The sequence below is a fragment of the Carcharodon carcharias genome, chromosome 18 (assembly GCF_017639515.1).
Source record: "Carcharodon carcharias isolate sCarCar2 chromosome 18, sCarCar2.pri, whole genome shotgun sequence".
NCBI classification, from domain to species: domain Eukaryota; kingdom Metazoa; phylum Chordata; class Chondrichthyes; order Lamniformes; family Lamnidae; genus Carcharodon; species Carcharodon carcharias.
Genome location: NC_054484.1, coordinates 72,195,961 through 72,223,500, shown reverse-complemented (window position 1 = coordinate 72,223,500; position 27,540 = coordinate 72,195,961). Strand labels below are relative to the sequence as shown.

The 27,540-nt window shown below is 43.5% G+C and overlaps 1 protein-coding gene across 1 annotated transcript in view; it reads left to right on the top strand.

The window, feature by feature from the left end:
* Positions 1-27,540, top strand: part of efhc2 (EF-hand domain (C-terminal) containing 2) — a 118,090-nt gene that overhangs the window by 76,170 nt on the left and 14,380 nt on the right. The window contains exons 9-12 of the mRNA XM_041211811.1: positions 1,728-1,870; positions 8,066-8,262; positions 11,017-11,150; positions 18,867-19,064. Coding sequence (XP_041067745.1) covers positions 1,728-1,870; positions 8,066-8,262; positions 11,017-11,150; positions 18,867-19,064 — 672 coding nt within the window. The remainder of the gene's footprint in view (positions 1-1,727; positions 1,871-8,065; positions 8,263-11,016; positions 11,151-18,866; positions 19,065-27,540) is intronic.

Genomic DNA, 27,540 nt, shown 5'->3' with positions numbered 1-27,540 from the left:
TGGAGTTTAGAAGAGTGAGGGGTGACTTGATTGAAGTATACGAGATCTTGAATGGTCTCAACAAGGCGGATGTGGAAAGGATCTTTCCTCTTGTGGGTGAGTCCAGAACTGGGGGCACTGTTTTAAAATTAGTGGTCATCATTTTAGGAAAGAGATGAGGAGAAGTTTTTTCTCACAGAGAGTTGTGCAACTTTGAAACTCTACCTTAGAAGGGAGTGGAGGCGGGGTCATTGAATATTTTTGAGGTGAAGATAGATAGATTCTTGTTAGGCAAGAGAATCAAAGGTTATCGGGGGTAGATGGGAATGTGGAATTCGAAACATAAACAGATCAGCCATGACCTTATTGAAGGGCGGAGCAGGCGCAACGTGCCGAATGGTCTCTGCTCCTATTTCATATGTTCATATGTTCGCATGCTGCAGTTATGCACACTCAAAATTTACAAGGACATCTCAGTTAGCCATTAGGCCCACTTTTTGTGAATGCAAAGGGCCGAATGCTTGTTTTCAGGCAGACACCTGGACCCCTTAAGAGAAGCCTTTCCCAATATGGAGGGTGGCAATTTCCAACACAGAATTGCATGCCGATGTCACCCACCATATTGGACCCTTAGGTATCTGCTTTATGCCTATAAGACATAAGTCTAGATTTATATGTTTGCATTCGTCTAGTCTAAAAAACATCAATTATCCTATAGGCTACTGCCCCTCTGTGTTTTATATCCATTAACCAACTTCCTATCCTCGCTATCGTATTTTCTTTGATGCCCTGTACCTCAATTTTATCAAAAAGCAACGCTTTCAGCATCTTATCAAGCAACTTTTGTAAAATCATATACACAATTTATGAATTTCTGCATTTCCTTAATCAATATACTCTGCTATTTACTCAAACAGCTCAATTAAAGTTATCAGACATGACTTTCTTTTTACAATCCTGTGCTGGCTCTCATTAAATAGTGTATGCCTATGTAGGAGAATATTAATTTATCCAATATAATGGCCTTCAGAGACTTTCTCCCTACTGACATTATGTTGGGTGGTCCATAGGTACCTGACTTATCTTTTTCTGAACAGAGGTGTTTGCATTGACAACCTTTCATTCCTCACACCATTTCCACAGCCAGGGTTATCCAGTCATGCTCACAGTGGGAATTGGGTGGGAGGGACTGAAAAATTTGGAGAACAGCCAAAGGTCTGTTGACTTTGTGAGGAAATTTATGGTCCCATAAACTATTTGAAAAACTTTGCACCTCTGTTTTTACTCTCTCATCTCTCTCTGTTCAAGGATGCATGCTATTAGGGTCCAATGCCTTTTCCACTTTGAGTTCCGCCAATTTTTCAAATTATTTCCTTACCTAGAGTTATCCTATGGAATCAGTCCACCTTCCCCTTTTGTAACTAGTAATCACCCTTACCACACACTGCTAGTAAAGCCTAGGAAAATTTCTCTTTCATTCCATCATCCTTCATAAAGACATTTCCGGTTACATCACAAATTATTTCTATCCTTTAAATAATCACATTGTTTCCCTTTACTAATTCTCTTCATGGTACCTGCTCTTAGAATTTTTAATTTATTTTTGCTTATCTCCCTATATCACTCTTTCATCTGCGTTCAATACCTATGTTATTTATAATATATCCTATGTAATTTGTATTCTATAATATAAAAATAATAAAAAATGATCACTTCAGTATCTGATTGGGAACATAATTTTTTTTTAGACAAGGACTGGAAAGCAATGTGCTAAGGTTCAGCGCCAGACTGATTACAGATGATCAGATCAACAGTGAACGGAAATTTGTACTTTCATATTTTTTGAGTGATGACACCATTAGTATTTTTGAACCTCCTGTTGTGAACTCAGGTAAAATCTTACTGTAGCTGTGTACTTAGACTTGTGTAGTAGGGGCTGTATAATCCACACATGCATATATAAATGGTGTTTCAGAAGTGAGTAGTAGATTCCTCTAATTGTGCTTTGATTTTATTTATTCATGAGAAGTGGATATTGCTACCAAGGCTAGCATTTGTTTTCCAGCCCTAGTTTCCTTGAGAAGATGGTGATCAGCTGCCTTCTTGAACTGTCACAATTTGTGTGGTGAAGAAGTACTCCTAGAGTGTTGTTAAGGAGGAAGTTCCAGTATTTTGACTTTGTGGCAATGAAGGAACAGTAATATAGTTCCAGGTCAGAATGGTTGTGTTCTCATACGCCTATTGCCTTTGTTCTTCTAAGCAGGAAAGGAAACAGATTTCGTAGGTGCTGCCAAAGAAGCCTTGGCAAGTTGTTGCAATGCATATTGTAGATCAGGGTTGTCCAACATACGGCCTGCAGGCCACAAACCGGCCCCCCATACATCTTTATCTAGCCCACAGAGTCAGTGTTCAAAATACAGGTAAATGCAAGTGAAAGATTCTGCAAGGAGTTGCTCCTCCAATCACAGGCCGTTTCTCTCCCAGGCTGCTGATAGGCTTACTAGTGAAACAGTCTGTGATTGGAGCAGCAGCAAAAAGTGTGAAGGTTAGTGACTTCATTCAGCCTGACACCTGAACACCTGGGGCAGTGAGTCTTCTGGAGAGGTAGAGTGGCTTTTGTGAAGGAAAGGGGAGGAGAGACTGCCTACTGGAGGGCAGGGGGTGTGCTGTGGTGCAGGGCAAGGGAGGGGTGAAGCAAGACTGCCTGCCAGCAGGGGTGGCGGGGGACAGGAGGTGGATGGTGGGAGTTAGAGATTGTTGTAGTATAAAGGTCTGGCACATATAGGGTTAATGTGGGACTGAGTATTGCCCACACAGTGATGTAAGAGAGCACATGACCCGCACCAAGGGACAGTCTACTGTTGGACAAAGCCTTGTGTACCAGCAAGCATGGAGACAGCTCTTAATTTGTACCCTTTACTATATATTTGTGAATGGTTCTAATAGTCAATAAAGACTTACAGTTAACCTATGTAGGTCTACAAAATTTTCTTCGGACCTACCAAAATGTATCCAACTTCCTACAACATGGTGGCAGATTATGGAAAAAACAACGACCTCCCAGAAAAAGCAGAGGAAAACTAAAATGCTGGAAGACTGCGAAAATATTCAGAAAAGCATTCTGAACTGCAAAGAAGCTCCAGAAACAGAGTCATAGAGAAAAAATCGCCAGGCAAAAGCTCCAGATAAAGCCTTGGAAGCTGGAGGCACAAATTTAAAATTCCTTACTTCAGCAGAAGATTCCATCAAATCTCTTTTGGAAGTCCAGCTTCTAATCCCAGAGTGCAGAGTCAGCAGACCTAACAGGGGTGAGCTAAATCTTTTAAAACTCCAGGCTGCGCCAAGTCCTGAGAAATCTTTAAATAATTCAGAGCCAGAAGTGCACTTTGAAAAAACTGTCACTAAAACCTGATCCCTGAGTTGGCACCCGAGCACGTGGCATCCAAGCTTGCTCCAAAATGGGAAAAATAATTAATTAAATAATCCAGGAGAATCGTGACTTCTAAACTCAGCTGAGGGAACACAACAACCAGGATTCCACAAATATGTGACTTTAAATTAAAACACTGAGCAAGAGGACTCTGCAGGCGGTCAACCCAGGCAGTCATTTTGAAAGTTTTTTTTCAAGCTGGGCATTGTAATGGTGCCTGTCAAAACTGGCAAGTGCAAGAAATCCCTTTGTCTTCAAGTGCCATCTTGAAATTCAGGAAGTGTTCATAACAGAACCTACACTTTAAAAAATTAACCATGGATCGGAAGTCCACACTTGAAAATCAATTCGGACTAATCCAAGGCCCGGATCAATCACATAATTGGGGACTTTGGAGGAAAATACTCCTAAGATACAGAATTACTTCAGGTTTAGACAAAAAGTCAAAACGTAACTGGTTAACATGCTGCTTTACTCGGTAGACCCGATTGCGGGTGACATTATTGCAAAACAGGGAATCAATGAATCATCTGCTAAATTTGAAGAAGTACTAAAATATTTTGAATTTTATTTCAATCTAAGAAGCAATAAAATACTCAAAAGAGCTAAATTTAACAAGTGAGTCCAGCAGCCGGGAGAACTTGTCAATTCATTCATCAATGATCTATAAAGGATGGCAGAAGGTTGTGATGATGGAGACTTAAAATCTGAACTCATCAGAGACAGTGTTAAGAGTGGCAGACAACCCACTCTCTGACTTCATGCAAGCAAAGGAACATCTAAACCGACAAAAGGCAATCCAGATAGTTAGGCAGTCAGAACTTCGTGAGCAGCACAGAGCCATTTTAAGAGGAGAAAATGAACAGTGTTGCAGAGGCTAACCCACAGTTTAGCTAGTTAAGCAACAAAGACACTCCAGGCCATGGAAAGCAATACACGAACTGGCCAGCGGAGCAACCATGCCAACACTGTGGAGCAAAATGCCCCACAGGCAAGATCAATGTCCCACAATTTCAACTCAGTGCTTTCCTTGCAACAGGGTTGGACATTATGGAAAGCTGTGCAAGACTAAAACTCTGAAATGCACAGAAGGCCCAAAGATTTTCCATGAAATTGAGACTGCAAGCCTGGAAGAAACACAGCCATACTTGGCTGAGATCAAAGATGTTGGTTTCTCATTTTGGAATGCAGACATTTGAGTCAATGGCTTTCAACTAATTTTATATTAGACATAGGAACCAGCTTAACAGTCCTGATGGACAAAGAACCTAGATCCCCTCAAAACAGTAGAAGATGCTAAGGCAACCACTGTCGTTAATCATACAGAATTGTAAGTTCCCAAGTACTCAGGCAAAAAAGAGTATCCTGACTGGGACTTCAGCTCTGAACTGCCTTCTCTCTTTGCGGAGCTGGTTTGTCCATTCTTGTTAAAGATGCCTGAAAACCTTCAATGGTCAAACTGGCAAACCTGGTAACCACCTCGCTTCCAGGGAAGGATGTAAACGAGAGCTACCAGCCATCCATTGATCCTCAACCTCTAGCTCCAGTAACAGCACAGCAGGTCAACTTAACATATGTTGAAACTCCCAGCCAACATGCCAAAGCCACAAAAGATGCTGGAACCTGGTAGTAGCTGCCCATTGCTGGCAGTGAAATGCAGAGATGAGTGTACCACTAAACCTCATTCTTGTCACAGGAATGCTAATCCTCCATCACAGAGGACATTGCTACAACCCACATGACAATGGAAGAAGATAAAGAAACGACAGGGAGATGAATACAATATTCATCGACCCCGCAAGAAACGAGTTAGGTTGGCAACCACTGGCCAGTGCAACAGCCAAACCAACCAAGTGCATTCAACATGAAAGAATGGAAAAAAAGGATGAATACATAGCTAGATGCCAGAACAACCTCAAAACCTACAGGAAGAACCAACAGCGACAGAGCCTACCACTGCTCCAACAGTAGTATGAATGAGATATGGAAAAGGCTTCCAGACCGCCTGAACCTTTAAATTCAACAACTTGAAGAGGGGAGATGGGGTAGTGATATTGTAGTAATGCCAATGTAAATGTATCATACTAATAACAATTAAAGACCTAAGGTAAACTGTAATCAATTAAAATACATTGGATAAAGACTTGGGGAGTGGTGGTGTAGTACAAGGATCTGACACATAAAAGGTTAATGTGGGACTGAGTGCAGTACTACCCACATAGTGATGTAAGAGAGCGCATGACCTGAACCCAGGATCAGTGTTGGACTAAGCTGTGTGATCCAGCAAGCATGGAGACAGCTCCCAGTTTGTACCCTTTACTGTATATTTGTAAATAGTCCTAAGAGTCAATAAAGACTTTCAATTAACCTATGTATGACTATGGCGGCTCCTTCAGACCTACCGAATTGTATCCAACACCCTATAACAATTGCCTTCTGGCAAGGGGTGGAGGGGTGTAGAGATTGCCTGCCAGCAGGGGGAGGGCTGGGAGAGATTGCCTGCCAGTAGGTGGAACAGTGGGGTGAGAGGGAAAGATTACCTACCGGCAGGGTGAATGGGTGGGGTGGGATTGTTTGCTGGCAGAGTAGGGCGTGGGTGGAGCAAGAGTGGGAGATTGGCTGGGGAGGGGGTGAGGGAAAGAACAACAGAGCAGTGGTTGCAGCAACAGCAGGATCCAGTTAGATAGGGTGAGGAGGAAGTATCTTGGTAGTTTCACAGCTATCCCAAAACTCTCCTCAGTGTTTTAATCTCCAAACCATCCGGCACGTGTGTACAAGGGAGAGAGTGATTCATTCATGGGATGAGGGCATCGCTGGCTAGGCAAGCATTTATTGCCCATCCCGAATTGTCCTTGTTCAGAGGACATTTAAGAGTCAACCACACTGCTGTGTGTCTGGAGTCACATGTAGCCCAGACCAGGTAAGGATAGCAAATTTCCTTTCCTAAAGGGCATTAGTGAACCAGATGGGTATTTACAGCAATCAACAATGGTTCCATAGTTATCATTAGACTTTTAATTGCTGATTTTTTTTTTTTATTGAATTCAAATTCCACCATCTGCCATGGCAGGATTCAAACCCAGGTCCCCAGAGCATTACCCTGGATCTCTGGATTACTACTCCAGCAACAATACCACTACACCATTGTCTCCCCTGAGTGAGTGTGTGAGAGAGAGTGTGTGTGAGAGAGTGAGTGAATGTGTGTGTCAGTGAGTGTGTGTGTGAGAGACTATGAGTGTGTGTGAGAGTGAATGAGTGAGTCAGGGTGTATGTGAAAGATTGAGTGAATAAGTGTATGAGAGAGGGAAAGTGAGAGAGAGAGAATGAGTTACTGTGTGTGAGAGTGAACGAGCATGTGTGAAAGAATGTGAGAGAGTGAGTGTGTGTGTGTATGAATGTGAGTGTGTGTGAGAGTGCATATGTATGAGAGTCAGTGAGTGTGTGTCAGGGTGAGTGAATGTGTGTGTGAGTAAGTGTCTGTATGTGAGAGTGAGCAAGTGTATGTGAGAGAATGAATGAGTGAGATTGTGTGAATGTGAACGAATGAGTGAGTATGAGTGTGTGTGTGAGAGAGTAAGTGTGAATATGTGTGTGGGAGTGAGTGTGAATGCGTGTGTTTGTGAGAGAGAGAGGGTGAGTGTGCGAGAGAGAGTGAGTGTGAGAGAGAGTGAGCCAGTGTGTGAAAGAGAGTGGGTGAGAGACAGCGAGTGAATGTGTGTGTGTGTGTGAACAAGTGAACGTATGAGTGAGTTTGTGTGAGAGTAAGCGTGAATTTGTGTGCGAGAATGAGCGTGTGCGTGTGTGTGAGAGAGGGAGAGAGTCAGAGGATGTGTGAGAAAGACTGAGTAAGAATGTGTGTGAGAGAATGTATGTGTGTCTAGCTCACTCACAGGCTCAGGGTTCTCATTCACCCTTACCCCCACATGCCAATACACACTCACACCCATTCACACAGTGGTGTATTTGGACTGCTGCTTGTGTGGTTCTTGAAGTGTGATCCTGTCATGCCCTGTTTCTCTTGAAGTTCCAAATTTCTATCAGCTTGTACTTAAGTTTTCAGGACTAATCATTAAATAATTAAGTATCATTTATTGCTCTGTCTGAATACATATCAAATTGGATTTAATACTCAAAACAGTGATTTTTTTTTAGTAATGCTTTCCTTGACAAATTTTCACTTAAGAAAGCCATTCTTCAATTTTACTGCATTTAGTGATGCAAAGCTATGTAGTGCAAGCCAATATTTTTTAACTTTAGACTTTTATGTATATTACTCCCCATCCACACTATCCTGATCAAGTCAGAGGGGGATGGAGAAGCCCAGAAATGCACTTGTGGTTGGTGTCAGTCCTTCTCCAGGGCTGGCTGAGCTGCCAGAACTTTAGCCTCAGGGGCTGGTTTTCACTTCCTCGACTATACTGCACCATATGAGCCTGGCAGATTTGCCTGCTGCTTTGGAGTGAATTTTGTTCATTAGTTTAGACTTCAGTGTTGTAAGTGCTATTTTCCAGCTGTTTGATTTAAAACTCTTAACATTCTTTAAATATATCCCCTGGTTGTTTAGTAATTACAAATCTATATTCATATTTTTTAAAGATTGACACATAGTGTACCTTTAAAAATGTGGTGTTTTAAAACAATGTGTTACTCCTACAGGTATTTCTGGTGGTAAATTTTTGGAAAGAGGGCGAATAAAAAGACCTGGCCAGGAACTTTTTAAGAGTGAGCTATCTGAGTACTTTACTGAGCATGATCTGTTTATTGGAGCTAAGCTCTGCCTCTACGGGAATTACTTTTGTCTGGTAGATGCTGACGAGTATACTTTCTGTTACATGGAGAAGAATGCAGATGAAGTAGGTTATGTGTTACTTTGGTTGCTCTTTATTTTCTTATTGCTACTTTCACAGTATGGGATTGCCTGTAAATAACTTGACATGAAGTAGTTATTTAGTAACATGCAACAGTTTGGACAATATTTTAAACAAAGTTAAATCTACACAAATTGTAATTTAAACACTTTTGCTCTGAAGAAAAACACATTTTCCTCCCACTTCTTTATCTGTATCCTTAATCCCAAGAAGTTGTAGCTCAACCATTCTTCCTCAGGACAGCAGCACAATCTAAATCTACAGCTGCCCACCTCATAGCACCAGGTAGTAGAATGTTAAAGGCGAGATCAGGTTGACCAAGAGCATGCTCCAAAGATGTAAAGACTTCATGCCAGGGGCCAGCAGCTATAAACATTGGCTATTTCAGCCCTATGATCTCTCAGCACAACATAAGGAGTCAATTAACTCCTTCAGTCTAGGCCCTCAGGTGGTATTTAGGGAGAAAACTGGAAAAAGTGATAGAAAAGGACATGTAGGCACCCAAGAGGAGCATGGTGTTAGGAATGAGTATGGTGACTGGTTGTATGGAACTTGGGCAATATTACATGAAAATAGCTTGCTTACTTATATTGTGCCTTTTTATTCATTGATGTACAGTCATATAGGAAAGGGAGCAAACATACTGCCTTATTTAATCAGTTGATGATTCTGGATCAAAGAGGGATGATGTTTTCATGTGGTTGGATGGTGATTATGGTTTGAGGGAGTATCCTTTTATTTGGAAATAGGAGAGAAGGAGGTCAGGTTTGGTATCCAGGTAAACTGGACCACGTAGTGAAGATTTCAGAGGGTATCTGACCTCTGATGCCCCTTTCAACTGTCATCGATGACTCCTCTGAGTGGTTGCTATCCTGATGTTCTAATCCCTGAATCTCAGGATCCTCGCTAGCACATTCGCTTCAGCCATCTTAAAGTGCACCCCTTCTTGGAAGGCAAACTTGTGAAGGGTACATTAATTCTTGAGACATACACAGAACCCCAACTGTCCTTTCTGAGCAGAAAAACTGTGCTTTCAGTAGCCAATGGTCCCCTTAATCACAAGCCTGGTAACTACATGTGCTTTGTTGTCTCCTCTGCTCATGTTTGGGGTGGTTGCTATAGGATCATCAACCAAGGAAGCAAGGAGTATGAATTGTTGCTAATTTAAACACATGGGGCAGAATTTTCTGCCTGTCGGGCGGGCGGGCCTGACCCAGTCTCTGGCGGGCGGGGTGCCGATCCCCGCTGGAGAAGCGGACCCTGCCACCTTTTACGTGGGTGGCCAATTAAGGCCTGCCCAGCCTGACGTCCGGCGGGAAGTGCTATGTGCTTCCTTTGTGGGTGGGGGGGGAATTCCCCAAAAGTGAGTGTGTGCTCTTTCGCGCATGCGCACAAAAGAACACACATCTCCCTGAGGCTAATTGCTGCCTCAGGGAGATTGCTTACACTTCTAAAAATATGAAAAGTAGAAAAAAAATTCCCTAACATGTCCCCCTCATATGACAATGTCACATGAGATGGGGCATATTCATATTTTACATTATAAGTATATTAAACTTTTTAAATCCCTACATGAAACCTCATCTCACCAGTGGATGAGGTTTCATGTTTTTTCTATTGCCCGTTGGGGCTCCTGGCCTGCCCGCCAACCTTAAGGTTGGATGGGCAGGTCCTTTAATTGTATAAATGATCCTCAATGACCTCATTTGGCCACTGACAGGTCGGCAGGCCCGCAGCTGATTTTGCTGCACCCCTGCCTTCCTGAAAATTTATATGAGCCGGGATGACTTCAGGGGTTCCGCCTGACATCATCCCATGTCATTTTATGCATCAGCGAATGGGCCCCGCCCCCTGCTTGCTGATGGCAAAATTCTGCCCATGGTTTTTAACATATACTTTTCTCCCTTGATGACACCAGGGAGTGTTGAGTGCCAGAGAGTGAAGGTGCCATGACAGTTTTTTGCATACTGGTTGTTGACAAGAAGGACCCTCTTAGAAGAATTTGAACCTATTTGCATGTTCATAGAGTGGAATTTCTTCCCGTTAACATAGATGAGGGGAAGCTATGAGGGTGAGTTCAATGCAACTTGGGTGCCATCGATGACACTATGTACCTAAAGCTAGCAACCACATAGAATTGTTTGAGGGTCCCCTAAAACGAGCCTGAACTGTTAAAGTTCATGCTAGTAGTGATCTTCATTACCACAGAGAAAAAGGAGTGCTGGAAGACAAGCATGGCCTGAGATCTTCCTGTAACAGGTTACAGAAATGTCCACATGGAGCTTTTGAATAGCGGACCCTTCTTATGCCGAGCTCCTCAGTGAGGTCCTTAAAGGACCTATGCTGCCTCTAAATTCTTTAGGGCGCTAACATCTGGTGAGCTTCATTCTTCTAGTATGCTACCTCATTCTCCTTCCCTCCACCCTGTGCTATTCTTGCTCATCCATAATAATGGGATAGAGAGGAAAGTCCAGGAAAAAGTCATACCTGCTCCTGAATTCTTCGGCCTCAGAATTACCGTTAGTGATATTAACAGAAAAACAATAAGGAATATGTATCATTAATTTAGATGTTGCTTTAATAGAGACATTAACCAGCAGAAAAATGGACAGAAAAATACAAATGCTTTTAATGTTTATTTTCTAATTTGGCGATAGCTTAGTTTACAGTAATTTTATTCTTTGTTTTATTCCATGATTTAATCGTAACTTTATTTTTGTTTAACTTCTCTTGTACTAGTACCCAAAGGCTAATATTTGCACAATTCTGACCAAGCTCAAAACAACTGGTGATTTACATTCCCTTGAAATAAAAAGGATGCTTTCAGCTCATGATCATAAAAGGACTGGCATAATTAGTTATGATGAATTCAGGTGAGCTCCGTGATGTGCACTTGCAAACAGCCAACAATGTTTTCTTTTAATATTCATATTGTGATGGCCTATGTGCTTTTGGGGAAAAAAATTCTATGTCTTATCTTGGGGTGATGGTCCCTTTAAGAGCTAGGATCAGATTTTTGGTTTTAAAAAAGCATGTTCAAGTAAATTATTTTGGAGATGAATAACAGTAAAAAGGGTCAACATGTTAATAATAGGGGTGAGTAAGTTCCTCAGGGTGGTTTTTTGTTTAAGCAGTTTAATTTGAGAGTTGTAGAACAAGCTGGAGCAAAGGAATCATCTCTGTCAGCAGAATTGAGTTGAAACTCTAATGAGTGTTGGCTAAAAAAGTTAAAACTCTTGTTAAATAAAGAACTCTACTAACAGTGAGTTGAATTTCTGGAATAGCCAAGCTGGGAGAGATATCGAGTTTTAGGTACAAAACTCCATATTTGAAATATACTAGAACCAGGAGAGTTCTGACCTGAGGTGACTAACTTAAGGTGACAGAGATGCATATGTTGAATAAGAAGTTTGCAACTAAGGACAGTTGGAGAAGATTTAAAGGGACAACCTTGCCAGAAGTAAACTGAAGGCCCAAGAGTTCTCTGCCACTATATTAACTGTTGGTACAGTGCCCAAGTGATTAATCTTCCAAGTTTTAATAAGTATCTGACGTGAGTGTTTTGGGTGTAGAAGGAAAATGGAGTAATACATTCACTTTAAAGTATAAGTAATTGTGGATATTGTATTTTTATTATCTTCATCATAACTGACCATTTTAGAGTGTAGCTATTATAGTTCATGTTCTTTGACTTTTGTGCAGTAATTTATTTTTTCGTTTATACTATGAGCCTTGTGGCTTTATTCCTTTAGTAAATACCTGGGTTTTTGGATTCTTAAAAAAAACTGAAAATGTTATTGGTCTCTACTGAGATCAAAACAATATTTTACCTCAATCATTCAGTTTTTATTCTGCCAAATAGGCAGAATATTGAGCATTTGAAGCATACCAAAGCTGCCAGAGTGCATCAGAGCAGCCTTGTCCATCCTTTTTGCACTGGGGCCATTTTCCCATTTTTTTCTCATTTGAGCGATCAATGAGCAAATTTTGGAAAGATAAAGTTTGGCACAACATTAAACATGAATTGTTTAAAAATGGAAGTATGAACAAAAGAAACAACTTATTGAGCAAAAAGAAAGCATTTCAAAGCAACAAGTTGATAATTAAAGAAGAGTATTAATAAAGATGACCATTAGAGTGTGTAAAGATGAGGGTGTATGTGTCCTGCTCACTCCCAGTTCACTCACTCACCTTCACCCACTGTGAGAGTGGGTATGTGTTGGGGTGTGGGGGTGAATGAGAATCCTGAGACTGGGAGTGAGCCAGACACACCCTTTCTCTCTCTTACACACACACACACACACACACACACATACACAAACAGACACACACACACACACTCTGTCTTTCTCTCTCTGTCTCAAACATACATACACTCTCTCTCTCTCTCTCTCTCTCTCTCTCACACACACACACACACACACACACACACACTCTGTTTCTCTCTCAGACACACACACACACACACTCACACTCTCTCACACACGCTATTATGATTTCAGCTGAGGTTACCTCTGGACAAACCTGATCCCAGAGTGGAACCCAGCTTGATAGATCCTAACTTTTAATTTGTTCGTTTAGAAATGTGAAGAGTGGCCACTGAACAGAGTCACCGGAGTCAGCTAATGAGTTTTTAACAAAAGAATAAAACATTTATTTAAGAAGAAAAGATGAAATATATTTCAATACTCCTTCACCCACAATTATATCTTTACAGATATATACAGATTTGTAAGGATAACACAAGTAACAAAAGCTATCTTATACTTTAATGTTCATAATAAGTACACAGCCCATGTAAAGCTATGGTGACCTGTGGTCAGACGTACCACACTCTGAAGCCAACTGACAGATGCCACTCCACACAGATGCAATGGATCTCTCATCAACTTCCCCCCCAACATTTGTCCCACCATGAGCCAACTAATCGCACTGCACTCTGTTGTTCACATGAAAGTTTCCAACCTGCACTCTCCAAGACCTTGCTTTTGAATCTTCTCGCAAACCAACACTTTCTCTTAGTGCCTTCTGCAAGGGTTTGAACTCCAGGGTTTCGAACTCTCCTTCTGATGATCCTCTCCCCTGGGTCACCACATGCATTCAAGCTGTCTTCCATGCATTGTCTCTCACTGATTCAGTCATCAACAGTACACCACTGCTTCACATGCCCATAGCAAAGATTTACAGACCTTCATCTGTCATTTTGGACCTTCTGGCCTCTTGCAAGCTGTTCTCACTTTAAATATGCTTTCTGTAGCCTTTGTCTCTTTAAATCTGAAGCTTGGAGCCTTTCTCTCTGCCCCTCACTCTTAAACATTTAACAGGACCTTTTCCAGGTTCCTGTTCTTCCCTTTGACTGGAAGGTCTTCTTGGAACTTTCTCCTGTTCCACCCCCCTGGATTTTGGGTCTTTTCTTTAGCTTGGGACTGGCCATCTGTCCCCTTTGCTTCAGTTTTTCCTGGCAGCTGTCTTCAAGACCAACTGCACTCAAACAACTTCCAAATCATTCTGCTGCTTCTAGTTTATTCTGTGTGTGTCTATGGGAGGGATCTGCCTCTCTGGACTCCTGTTGCTAGGCAACACCCCAATTTCTCTACTCTTGTTTGTTTAACTTAGCTGAAACAGTCATAAAACTCTCATTAGAAATGCAGGCACCTTTTAAAGTGAAACTAAAACTCAATCTCACTCTCACACACATGCGCGCACACACTCTTACGCATTCTGTCTCTATCTCTCTCACACGCACACACACATACACACACACTCACACTCTCTCTCATACACACACTGTCTCTCTCAAACACACTCACTCACTCTCACACACACACACACAAACACACAGAGTGAGATAGAGGTGTCTCTTTTATTAATTTACGGGATGTGGGCATCGCTGGCTAGGCCAGCATTTATTGCCCATCCCCAAGTGCCCTTGAGAAGGTAGGGTGAGCTGCCTTCTTGAACCGCTGCAGTCCATGTGGTGTAGGTATACCCACAGTGCTGTTTGGGAGGGAGGTTCCAGGTTTGGAAGGTGCTGCCTTAGGAGCCTTAGTTAGTTTCTGCAGTGCATCTTGCAGATGGTACACACTGCTGCCACTGTTCGTCAGTGGTGGCGGGAGTGAATGTTTGTGGTATTGGTGCCAATCAAGCAGGATGCTTTGTCCTGAATGGTGTTAAGTGTTGTTGGAGCTGCACTCATCCAGGCAACTGGAGAATATTCCATCATACTCCTGACTTATGCCTTGTGGACAGGCTTTGGGGAGCCAGGAGGTGAGTTACTCGCTGCAGGATTCATAGCCTCAGTCCTGCTTTTGTAGCCACAGGATTTATACGGCTAGTCCAGTTCAGTTTCTGGTCAGTGGTCACTCCAGGATGTTGATAGCGGGGTATTCAGCGATGGTAGTGCCATTGAACGTCAAGGGACGATGGTTAGATTCTCTCACACGCCCTCTCTCTCAGCTCTTTCACACACACACATTCTCCCTCTCTCTCTCTCACACACACACCCAGATTTGTTATGGTGTAGAAGGAGGTCATTCGGCCCATTGTGTCTGCACCGGCTCTCTGAGTATTTTAACTTCGTGCCAATCTCCTGCCTTTTCCCTGTAATCCTGAACATTGCCCTCTTGAATGCCTCAATCGAACCTGCCATCACCACACTTCCAGACAGTGCATTCCAAACTCTAACCACTCGCTGTGTGAAGAAGTTTTTTTCTCACCTCACATTTGCTTAATTTGCAAAACACTTTAAAACTGTGCCCCCTGGTTCTCAATCCATTTACAAGTGGGAACAGTTTCTCCCTATCTACTCTGTCCAGACCACTCATGATTTTGAAAACTTCTATCAAGTCTCCTCTTAGCCTTCTCCTCTCCAAGGAAAACTGTCCCAGCTTATCCAATCTTTCCCCATAACTGAAGAGTCTCATCCCTGGAGCCATTCTCATAAAACTCTTCTGTACTCTCTCCAATGCATTCACATCCTTCCTATTGTGCGGTGCCCAGAACTGTACACAATACTCCAGCTGAGGTCTAACCAGTGTCCTATAGAAGTTCATCAAAACCTCCCTGCTCTTATACTGTATGCCCCTATTAATGAAGCTAGAATACTGTATGCTTTAGACACATCTCTCTCTACCTGTCCTGCCACCTTTAATGACTTATGTACATATACACCCAGGTCTCTCTGCTCCTGCACACCCTTTAGAATAGTATCCTTTTTTTGTACTGTCTCTTCATGTTCTTTGTACCAACGTGCATCACCTCACACTTCTCCACATTGAACTTCATCTACCACCTATCTGCTGACTCCACCAATGAATCAATGTCCTTTTGAAGTTCTACACTGTCCTCCTCACAGTTTATAATTCTCCCAAGTTTTGTGTCATTCGCAAACTTTGAAATTGTCCTCTGCACATCTGACTCTAAATCATTTATATATATCAGGAAAAGCAAGGATCCCAATACTGACCCCTGGGGAACACCACTAAAAACATTCTTCCAGCCTGAAAAATACCCATTAATCATTACTCTCTGTTTCCTATTCCTCAGCCAATTTTGTATCCACATTGCTACTATGCCTTTTGTTCCATGACCTATAACTTTCCTCACAAGTCTGTTGTGTGGCACTATATTGAAATCCTTTTGGAAGTCCATATACACCACATCAATGGCCTTTCTCTCATCAACCATCTCTGTTACCCTTTCAAAAAACTCCATCAAGTTAGTTAGACATGATTTTCCTTCAACAAATCCACATACACATCCGGCAATGTGGAAAATTATCCAGGTATATTCTGTACAAAAAGAGCATGGGTTGACAAGTGGCAAGTAACATTCGCGCCATACAAGTGCCAGGCAATGACCATCTCCAACAAGAGAGAATCTAACCATCACACCTTGACATTCAATGGCACTACCATTGCTGAATCCCCCACTATCAACATCCTGGGGGTTACTATTGACCAGAAACTGAACTGGGCTAGCCATATAAAGACTGCGGCTACAAGAGCCGGACAGAGACTAGAAATCTTGTGGCGAGTAACTCACCTCCTGATTCCCCAAAGCTTGTCCACCATCTACAAGGCACAATTCAGGAATGTGAGGGAATACCCGCCACTTGCCTAGATGAGTGCAGCTCCAACAACACTCAAGAAGCTCGACACCATCCAGGACAAAGCAGCCCGCTTGATTGGCACCCATTCCACAAACATTCACTCCCCCCACCACCGACGCACAGTAGCAGCAGTGTGTACCATCTACAAGATGCAAGGCAGAAACTCACCAAGGCTCCTAAGGCAGCACCTTCCAAATCCACGACCACAACCATCTAGAAGGACAAGGGCAACAGATAGATGGGAACACTACCTTTTGGAAGCTTCCCTCCAAGTCACCCACCATCCTGACTTGGAAATATATTGCTGTTCCTTCACTGTCGTTGGGTCAAAATCCTGGAACTCCCTCCCTAATAGCACTGTGGAAGTACCTGCACCACCGTTCAAGAAGGCAGCTCACCACCACCTTCTCAAGGGCAATTAGGGATGGGCAATAAAAGCTGGCCTAGCTAGCAACACCCACATCCTGTAATTCAATTTAAAAAAGCACATCCCTCTCTCTCGCACACACACTCTCTCTCTCACACACACACATACATACTCTCTTATACACACACACACACAAACAAAGACTCTCTCACACACACACAGACTCTCTCGCTCCTCTCTCTAAAACACTCTGTCTCCCTCACACGCACCACACCCCCAGCAGCGAGTCCCTTCACCCCTTCCCCACAACACCCAGGCCCTCCAACTAGTCACTTTCGCACCCCAGTACCCGCAGCCCGGCAGCCTCTCTTTCTCTGCCCACGGGCCTCAGCAGTGTCTGTCTCTTCCCACAAGCCCTGGCCATCTCTTGGGCCCTGCAGCCTCTACCTCATGGGCCCCAGCAGCCTCTCTCACTCTCCACAGGCCCCAGCAGCCTCTCTCTTCCCCATGTGCCCTGCAGTCTCTCAGGCCCTGCAGTCTGTCAGGTCCCAAGCAGTCTCTTAGACCTCACACTCTCTCGGGCCCTACAGTCTTTTGAGCCTGCAGTCTTTCTCATCCCAAGGGCCAAGGCAGTCTCTCGGGCCCCAGCAGTCTCTCTTCTCCCAAAGGGCCCATCAGTCTCTCTCTTCCTATGCATCTGCAGTCTCTTGGGCCCCAGCAGTCTCTCAGGCCCCAGCAGACTCTCTCTTCTCACAGACCCTGTAGTCTCTTGGCCCCAGCAATCTCTAAGGCTCCGGCAGTCTCTTGGGCCCTGGCAGTCTCTCAAGCTCTGACTGTGTCTTGGGCCCTAACAGTCTCTCTCTCCCCACACGCCCTGCAGTCACTCTTTTTCTATCTCTCCCCCTCCTTGAATCCTCTCCTTTCCCTCTGCATAATCACAGCTGCTGGCATTCACTGCTCCTCCAATCACAGCCTGTTTCTTTCCCACCTTTGCTGCTGATAGACTCACCAGTAAACATATCAGCAGCAAATGCGGGAGAGGAATGGCTTGTGATTGGAGGAGCAGCCCCTTGTAGAATCTTCAACTTCACTTACCTGTCTTACCAGCATTTTAAGTAGTGGCTTTGGGGGCCACATAGCTGGGCTTCGCAGGCCACAATCTGGCCCATGGGCTGCAGGCTGGACAAGTCCGCATTAGAGATTGACTCCACGAATTTGATGCAGGCAAGGAAGAGGCAACACCTTAGGAGTCATCAGAGATGTAAGGTGGTATTGGCTTGCAGAATTCTAGATAAACCATTTTTGATATTAATTCATAATTCTTAGTGCCCTGACCAGCAAAAGTTAAGCAAGCCCGCTAACACTGTTAATGCATATTTTTTATTATTTTACATTTGTCACTCTGCGCATTCTCTTTGTAAAATGTAAAACTTAATCTGTATCTGCCCTTGTCGCACTAAAATGTATCAGTTTACCTTTGGAATGCCTGGAAGAGTGCACTTGAGGGCATGTGCAAAAGACAAGATGGACTGAATTTTTATTTCTGTGTTTTATTGCTCATATTTTGGATGAGATGATGGTCTGGTAAAGGTAGTTTCCATGGGGATTCTCCCACTTGTCTGCCCTAACTTCAGCAGAAGAGCTACAGAAATTCTGTACAAACAACTGGGGTCATGGTACACGATGAGAATTCCCATCACCTGAAAATTCTGCCAAGTTTTCATATTCATTTCTTAGACTGATTATCTACTCATTCACATTAACTGACTGTTCCTTGACTTTTAATGATAGTGCTTGAATTTCTGAAATTTCACTTCTTTTACACAATGATTATCATTGCACTTACTGTATTTAGTTGGACTTGTATTGGAGATTATATCTTGTGATTTTTTTTTCCTAAAGGAGAATGTTTCTGCACTACTGATTGCTGAGCAAGATGTTATGTAATGTCACTTGTTGCCTAATTGCTATCAGTTAGTCAGGTAACATTACATTTATTGTATCACCTACAGATACAATGTATTTGGAAACAAGAATTTATTTCCATGTTTTAATATATTATAGATTATTATTTTGCCTGTAAGAATTTATTTATTCTTTGTTTCTAAACAGGGATATTTTGATTCAGATTGGAGAAGGATTGCTCACTGAACATGAAGTCATGACAATAGGCCGCTACTATAGCATCCGTGAACAGCAAAAGACAGATGTTTGTCTCATACTGCATGTTGTCCAAGAGGCATTGAGAAAGGATGCCTTTGAAGATTTTGCCAAAATATCTGAGGTCTTTATGTATGAGGATCGACAAAGGTAACAAATATAGCAATAAATATCAGATAACAACGTCAGTATTATGATGGGTTATCATAGTGAGTCCCTAGCATTCTTCTAGAGATTTTGTAATGTAATATTTAACTATATTATGCATATTCTACAATTCATATTCTGCCTATAGCAATTTTAAAGTACTGGGCTGTAAATATCTCATCTGTTCATGAAATCAATTCATTAGATTCATGGAAGTAAGTATATTTTTTCAATTTGATCTTTTGGCAACAGCATATGAGAAGATGTATGAGAATTTAAGGGCAGAATCGTCCCAGATTTGTATTGTGTGGTAGCGGCCGCTGGCTGCAATGGCGGCTTTTCACGCAGTATCATCCCAAACCCGCAGCATTAATTATGTGTTCCTGGGATAAATGCCATTTCGATGGTGGGTGGGCTCTGATTCACCTGCTATGCCATTACCTTATTGCTTCATCACGGCAGGCACCATATTTAAAGTACAGCTGCACTCAGTGCTTCCAGCCCAAGATTGCAGCAAAGAAGACATGGCCCCAAAAGACAAGAAGACTGAAGCACTCGAATGCCTTTTGGATGCTGTGGAGGCCTGCTGTGATGTCCTCTACCCCGTATCTGGCCACAGGAGGGGCAGCCACATAACCACTCTGGCTTGGTAGACAATGGCAGTGGTGATCAGTGCCAATGTTGCACAGAAGAGTTGGCCATCCAATGCAGATAGAGGATGATTGACCTCATCCGTGCAACCAGGGTAAGGCAACCATCTCATCACTGTAAACTCACACACACAAGCCCATCACACATTCATTGGCATCTCACTTACTGCCAGCTCAAGGGACATCATCAGCCATTCTCACACACATCCTCCCATCTCCATCTGGCCTCATCTCCTCAGAAGACTACCTCCTCAGCCCTCATCATTTTGTGGCCACTTGCAGATCAACATGTGCCCCCATACACACACTCTGGGATATCCTCCTTCCCAGTACAGCTCTCATCCTGCAGCCTCTTCCCTTGCCTGAGGCCATTTCTCCCCCTTCCCCAAGCAAGACCTTGCCCTACAGCCATTCAAAGCCACCTACGTATGGCTGATTTGGTAAGTAGAGACCTAACTGTGAACCCCACAAGAGTGATGTGGTGCTGTCTGTGAAGCCTGGCGTTGATGACAGCGAGTGCTGACCGAAGCAAGGTAGGCAAACAAACTTTGAAGTCCCGAGCGAAGTGCAGCCTGCCGAGTGCACGCCTTATATATGCTGTTGTGAAACATGCCAGCATGTTTTCCCGCTAACGAGGGTGGATGATCCAGCGGGGAGGGTGATGAGTCTGGCGGGCGGGCCTTATAATGATAAGCTGATGCATTGCAATGAGGTTCCCGACGTCCAATGGTGGGGAACATGGCCCGCCATTTGCGGGCAGACCAGACGATCACAAACTGATTTCACAACATCATGGAACCGACTTTTGGCCTTCTTGCCATATTGTCCTCTCATGCGACTGAACACGCCCGACAGTGGTGGGCATGGAAAATCCAGCCTTAGCATTTGCCTTTGTCTCACATTAAAGTGCTCCTTAAAGCATTAATATATACATGTTTCTTGATTATTGATATCAAAATAGCATTTTAACTTTAGAAGATTTTACATGAAATTCATCCATAAATTTTCTCTTTCTCAACAATTTATTTACAATTTTATAATAGTGTAAACAAACAGAACCAAAAAGGAGAGAATAAATCTCAGAATTTTATTAGATCAGGGACCAGATACATTTACAAATGCATTGAACAAATGCATCCATACGTAATTTGCTGACTTTTTTTTTGCCAGTTTTTGTTCCTTTTTCTTCACCCATGGTATGGTTCATGAGCATCCATCAATTGCCTTGGTTACCTCATCCAGGTGCCCACTTTTTAAACATCAGCCTGTGAGTATGGTGAGCTTTTTGATCAAGGATAGCATCACAGCTAAGGCTAAGTAGGAGGAATCCACAGGTAAATCCATATTTTCCAGCAGTGATAGGACCAGGAGTGGGAAACTTATCTGATTTGCATGTACGTAACACAAGTGCACTATGGCTAATTGTAGTCATTGGTCCACAAATGTTCTCAGGGAAGTGAACTTGCCACCCCTATCTGGTCTAGTCTATGTGTGACTCAAGTTGCACCTTCTTCAGGCAGCTAGGGACAACAAATGCAACTTTACCAGTGTTGGCCACAATCTGAGAACATATAAATACACAAACCTGTTCTTCTCACTGAGAACTGATGTCTTCCTATTTTGTCTCTATTTTTTCTTCCTTTATCCAGTCTCTTCCCTCTAACATCCGGGAGTCTTCCAATGCCCTCTGCCACTTTAAAGTTTTCAGTTTCCTGGATGTCCAATCTATCTATACTTCCATCCCCACCAGAATGGTCTGAGGGGTTTCCCTTCCCTCCTTGAATGGATGCGCAACCATTCCCTATCCACCATCACCCTCCTCCATCTGGCTGAATTTGCTCTTGCATTGAACAACTTTATTTTTTAACACAACCAAATAAAAGGTATTGCTGTGGAAACCTGAATTGGACTTAGCTATGCCTGTCTTTTCAGTCGCCTCCCCCAATTTGTTTTCTGGTGTATTGATATTGATGACTGTATTGGTGCTGTAACCTGCTCTTGCTTAGAACTGGAAAATTTAATCAACTTTGCTTCCAGTTTCCATCCCTCCCTAGCCTTCACATGGTCCATCTGTCACTCTTCCTTTTCCTTCCTGACTTCTCTGACTCCATTTTTGGAGATAGACCATCTACTATCCAGTATAAACTTATTGACTCCACAGCTATATTAATGACACTTCCTCCCAACCCAGCTTCCTGGAAGGACTCCATGGGCTCTCAACTGTAACCGTACATTTCCCACACTTCTGCTCTTATCCCTTCCCCATCCTCCCAGAATCACAATAGTGTTCCCAGTGTCCTTACCTTCTATCCCAACAGTCTCCACATTCAACAGATCATCCTCTGCCATTTCTGCCACCTCCTGCGTAATGCCACTACCAAATACATTTCCCCCTCTTCTCCCCTTTTAGAATTTCAAAGGGACTGTTCCCTCTGCAGCAGCCTGTCCACTTCTCAATCACCTTCAACACCTCCCCTTCCCACAGCATTTCCCATGCAATCACAGAAGATGCAACATCTGCCATTTTACCTCCTTCATGTCACTGTCCAAGGCCTGAAACACTTCCAGGTGAAACAACATTTTGCTTGTATTTCTGTCAGTTTACTGTGCTGAATTCATTGCTCATGTTGTGGTCTTCCCAGCATTGGGAAGACCAAACTCAGATTGAGTTACTGCTTTCAGAACACTTCCATTTAGCTCACAAGGGTGATTCAGAGTTTTCAGTCATCTGCAATTTTAACTCTCTGTCTCGCTCCCACTCTGACTTCAGCCTCCTATACATGTTTCAATGAAGCTTGAAATACAGCACTTCATCTTTTGATTAGACACCTTACGGCCTTACAAATTCAACATTGAGTTCCCCAATTTCAGAGCATAGTCTCTGCCCCAGTTTTCTTTTTTAGAACTGCAGCTGTTGCTGATGGTTCTGTTTTTCTCACTTACACCAACTTTGACCCATCTTTTGATTTTGTACTTGTCCCATTACCATCTCCTTTTGTCTCGCACCATTACACCTTTTGTTATTTAATTCTTTCTGTCTTCCACCCTATTACAGACCTTTTTATTCTTCCCCCTCCCACTTTTCCCTGCCTCCATACTTGCTTAAAACCCGTTGTATCTCTAACATTTTCTAATTCTAATGAAAGGCCATTGACCTGAAATGTTAACTTTTTTTCTCTCTCTCCACAGAGTTTGCCACATCAGCTAAATATTTCCAGCATTTTCTGTTTTTATTTAAGATGTCCAGCACTTGCTGTATTTTGCTTTTGCACTCCAGAGAGAAGCAGGTTAATAGGTTAAGAACAAAGAAACCAACTTCTGGGCTATCTTGGAAAATTTTGATTGAAAGCAAACAGATCAACCGATGATGTAAATGCAGATATTTCCCTTCTCCCTTATCAGAATTTTCTTTTTGAATTGGCATTATCCACCATAAAAATGATGGTTGGCACCTAGGGGTGGCCCATAAGCTCCACCCACACTTGTTTCCATTTTGCACTCAGCTGATCCAAATTGTCTGACTGGATCATGCATTTGGTACCTCTTATCACTTAGCTGATGGCTTACCCATCCTTGTGTCTCTTTTCAGTTTTCTGTGGACTGGCAATCCAGAGACACAGGGTAATGTTGTGGAGACCCAGGGTTGAATCACACCACAGCAGATGGTGGAATTTGAATTGAGTAAAAATGTGGAATTAAAAGTCTAATGATAATCACAAAACCATTGTCGATTGTCATAAAAACCCATCTGGTTCACTAATGTCCTTTAGGGAAGGAGATTTGCAGTCCTTACCTGCTCTGGCCTACATGTGACTCTAGACCCACAGCAATGTGGTTGACTCTTAAATGCCCTCTGAAATGGCTTAGCAAGCTACTCAGCTGTATCAGACCGCTACGAAGTCTATAAAGAATGAAACCAAATGGACTACTCGGCATCGACTTAGGCACCGGAAATGACAATGACAAGCTCAGCCTGTCGACCATGCAAAGTCCTCCCTGCTAACATCTGAGGGCTTGTGCCAAAATTTGGAGAGCTATCTCACAGACTAGTCAAGCAACAGCCTTACATAGTTATACTCACGGATCATACCATATAGATCATGTCCCAGACACCACCATCACCATCTCTGGGTATGTCTTGTCTCACTGGCAGGACAGACCCAGTAAAGGTGGTGGCACAGTGGTATACAGTCAGGAAGGAATTGCGCAGGGAGACCCCAACATTGACTCTGGACCCCATGAAGTCTCATGGCATCAGGTCAAACATGGGCAAGAAAACCTCCTGCTGATTGCCACATACCGCGCTCCCTCAGCTGATGAGTCAGTACTCCTCCATGTTGAACGCCACTTGGAGGAAGCTCTGAAGGAGTCAAGGATGCAGAACGTGCCCTGGGTGTGGGACTTCAATGTCCATCACCAAGAGTGGCTCGGCAACACCGCTACTGACTGAGCTGGCCGAGTCCTAAAGGACATTGCTGCTAGACTGGGTCTGCGGCAGGTGGTGAGGGAACCAACAGGAGGAAAAAACATACTTGACCTCATCCTCACCAACCTGCCTGCCGCAGATGTATCTGTCCATAACAGTATCAGTAGGAGTGACCACTGTACAGTCCTTGTGGAGACAAAGTCCTGTTTTCACATTGAGGATACCCTCCATTGTGTTATGTGGCACTACCACCGTGCTAAGTGAGATAGATAGGCAATAGCGATCTTCAACAAGAGAGAATATAACCATCACCCCTTGACATTCAATGGCATTACTATCACTGAATCCCCCACTATCAACATCCTGAGGGTTACCATTGACCAGAAACTGAACTGAACTAGTGATATAAATACTGTGGCTATAAGAGCAGGTCAGAGGCTAGGAATCCTGTGGTGAGTAACTCACCTCCTGACTCCCCAAAGCCTGTCCACCATCTACAAGGCACAAGTCAGGAGTGTGTTGGAATATTCTCCACTTGCCTATACCACTGCAGCACCAACAATACTCAAGAAGCTTGACACCATCCAGGACAAAACAGCCTACTTGATTGGCACCATTACCACAAACATTCACGCCCTCCACCACCATCGCATAGTGGCCGCAGTATGCACCATTTACAAGGGGTGCACTGCAGATACTCACCAAGGCTCCTTAGGCAGCACTTCCCAAACCCACAACCACTAACATCTAGAAGGACAAGGGCAACGGATACATGGGAATACCACCACCTGGAAGTTCCCTTCCAAGCCACTCACCATTCTGACTTGGAAATATATCTTCACTGTTGCTAGGTTAAAATCCTGGAACTCCCACCCTAACAGTGCTGTGGGTGTATCTATGCCACAGGGACTGCAGTGGTTCAGAAAGGCAGCTCACCATCACCTTCTGAAGGGTAATTAGGGATGGGCAATAAAGGCTGGCCTAGCCAGCAACGCCTGCATCCTGTCAATGAATTTAAAAAAAAGATTTCAAGCAGATCTGGCACCTCAAGACTGGGCAACCATGAGGCGTTGTGCGCCATCAGCAGCAGCCGAATTGTACTCAACCACAATCTGTAACCTCATGGCCCGGCACACCTTTCATTATACCATTATCACCAAGCCAGGGAATCAACCCTGGTTCAACCTCAGCAAGTGAGAGACAGAGCTAAGCAATGGGTCAAATCCAAGCTCTGCAATTCTGCCACATCCAGTTATGAATGGTGCTGGACAATTAAACAACTCACTGGAGGAGGAAACTCCACAAATATCCCCATTCTCAATGATGGGGGAGCCCAGTACATCAGTGCAAAAGAAACATTTGCAACAATCTTCAGTCTGAAGTGCCGAGTGGATGATTGATCTCGGCCTCCTCCGGAGGTCCCCAGAATCATAGATGCCAGTCTTCAGCTAAATCGATTCACCACACGATATCAGGAAATGGCTGAAGACACTGGATACTGTAAAAGTTATGGGCCCTGACAATATTCCAGCAATAGCAGTGAAAACTTGTGCTCCAGAACTTGCCACACCCCTAGCCAAGTTGTTCCAGTACAGCTACAACACTAGCATCTACCCAGCAATGTGGAAAATTCCCAGGTAGGTCCCATCAACAAAAAGCAGGTCAAATCCAACCCGGCCAATTACCACCCATTGAGATCATCAATAAAGTGATGTATGTGGTCATCAACGGTGTTATCAAGCAGCACTTGCTTAGCAGTAACCGCCCACTGACGCTCAGTTTGGGTTCTGCCAGGGTAACTCAGCTTCTGGCCTCATTACGGCCTTGCTTCAACACGGACAAAAGAGCTGAACTCCAGAGGTGAGGTGAGATTGACTGCCCTGGACACCAAGGCAGCATTTTACCGAGTGTGGCATCAAGGAGGCCTAGCAAAACTGGAGTCAATGGGAATCAGGGGGAAAACTCTCCGCTAGTTGGAGTCATACCCAGCACAAAGAAAGATGGTTGTAATTATTGGAAGTCAACCATCTCAGTTCAGGACATCACTGAAGGAGTTCCTCAAGCTATTGTGTCCACAGCCCAACCATCTTCAGCTGCTTCATCAGTGACCTTCCTTCACTATAAGGTCAGAAGTGGGGATATTCGCTGATGATTGCACAATGTTCAGCACCATTTGCAATCTGTCTCCTCAGATACTGAAGCAGTCAATGTCCAAATGCAGCAAACCTGGACAATTTTCAGTCTTGGGCTGACAAGTAGCAAGTAGCATTCACACCACACAAGTGCCAGGCAATGGCCATCTCTAACCAGAGAGAATCTATCCATCGCCCCTTGACATTCAATGGCAATTATCATCACTGAATCCTCCACTTTCAACATCCTGGGGGTTACCATTGACCAGAAACTGAACTGGAATAGCCATATAAAGACTATGGTTACAAGAGCAGGTCAGTGGCTAGGAATCCTGTGGTGAGTAACTCACCTCCTGACTCCCCAAAGTCTGTCCACCATCCACAAGGCACAAGTCAGGAAGGTGATAGAATACTCTCCACTTGCCTGCATGCGTGCAGCTCCAACAACACTCAAGAAGCTTGACGCCATCCAGGACAAGGCAGCCCCTTTGATTGGCACCAATACCACAAACATTCACGCCCTCCACCATTGATGCACAGTGGCAGCAGTGTGTACTATCTACAAGAAGCACTGCAGGAACTCACCAAGGCTCCTTAGATAGCACCTTCCAAATCCACAACCACTACCATCTAGAAACAAGGGCAGCAAATACATGGGAACACCACCACCTTGAAGCTCTCCTCCAAGCCACTCACCATCCTGACTTGGAAATATATTGCCATTCCGTCTCTGTCGCTGGGTCAAAATCCTGGAAATCCCTCCCCAACAGCACTGTGGGTATAGCTTCAGCACATGAACTGCAGCGGTTCAAGAAGGCAGCTCACCACCACCTTCTCAAGGGAAATTAGGGATGGGCAATAAATGCTGATCTAGTCAGTGATGCCCATGTCCCATGAATTAAAAAAAAAATCATGCCATCATCAATTCAACAAACAACTAGTATCAAATGAGCTGAAACTTTACCCAAAATGTTGGATTAAAAAGGTGTCAAATTAACCAATGGTTTGAGAGGTATGTTTAAAATATATGATCAGCTGTCACAGCACAATGAGTTGAAGAAATATTCATTGGCTTATGCTCTTCTTTATTAACATTGGATCTTGAACTTCCTTGCTACCTTTAGCACTTAGGCCAATTGTTATGCCATTATTGTGCTAAAAAGATTAAGGAAATTTACATTTACATATTTATTCTGTTACTACGATAAATATAAGTTTCTTCGATCATCTTAGCAGTGCAAATCTAACTCCTACCAAATTCTCTCAGGGCT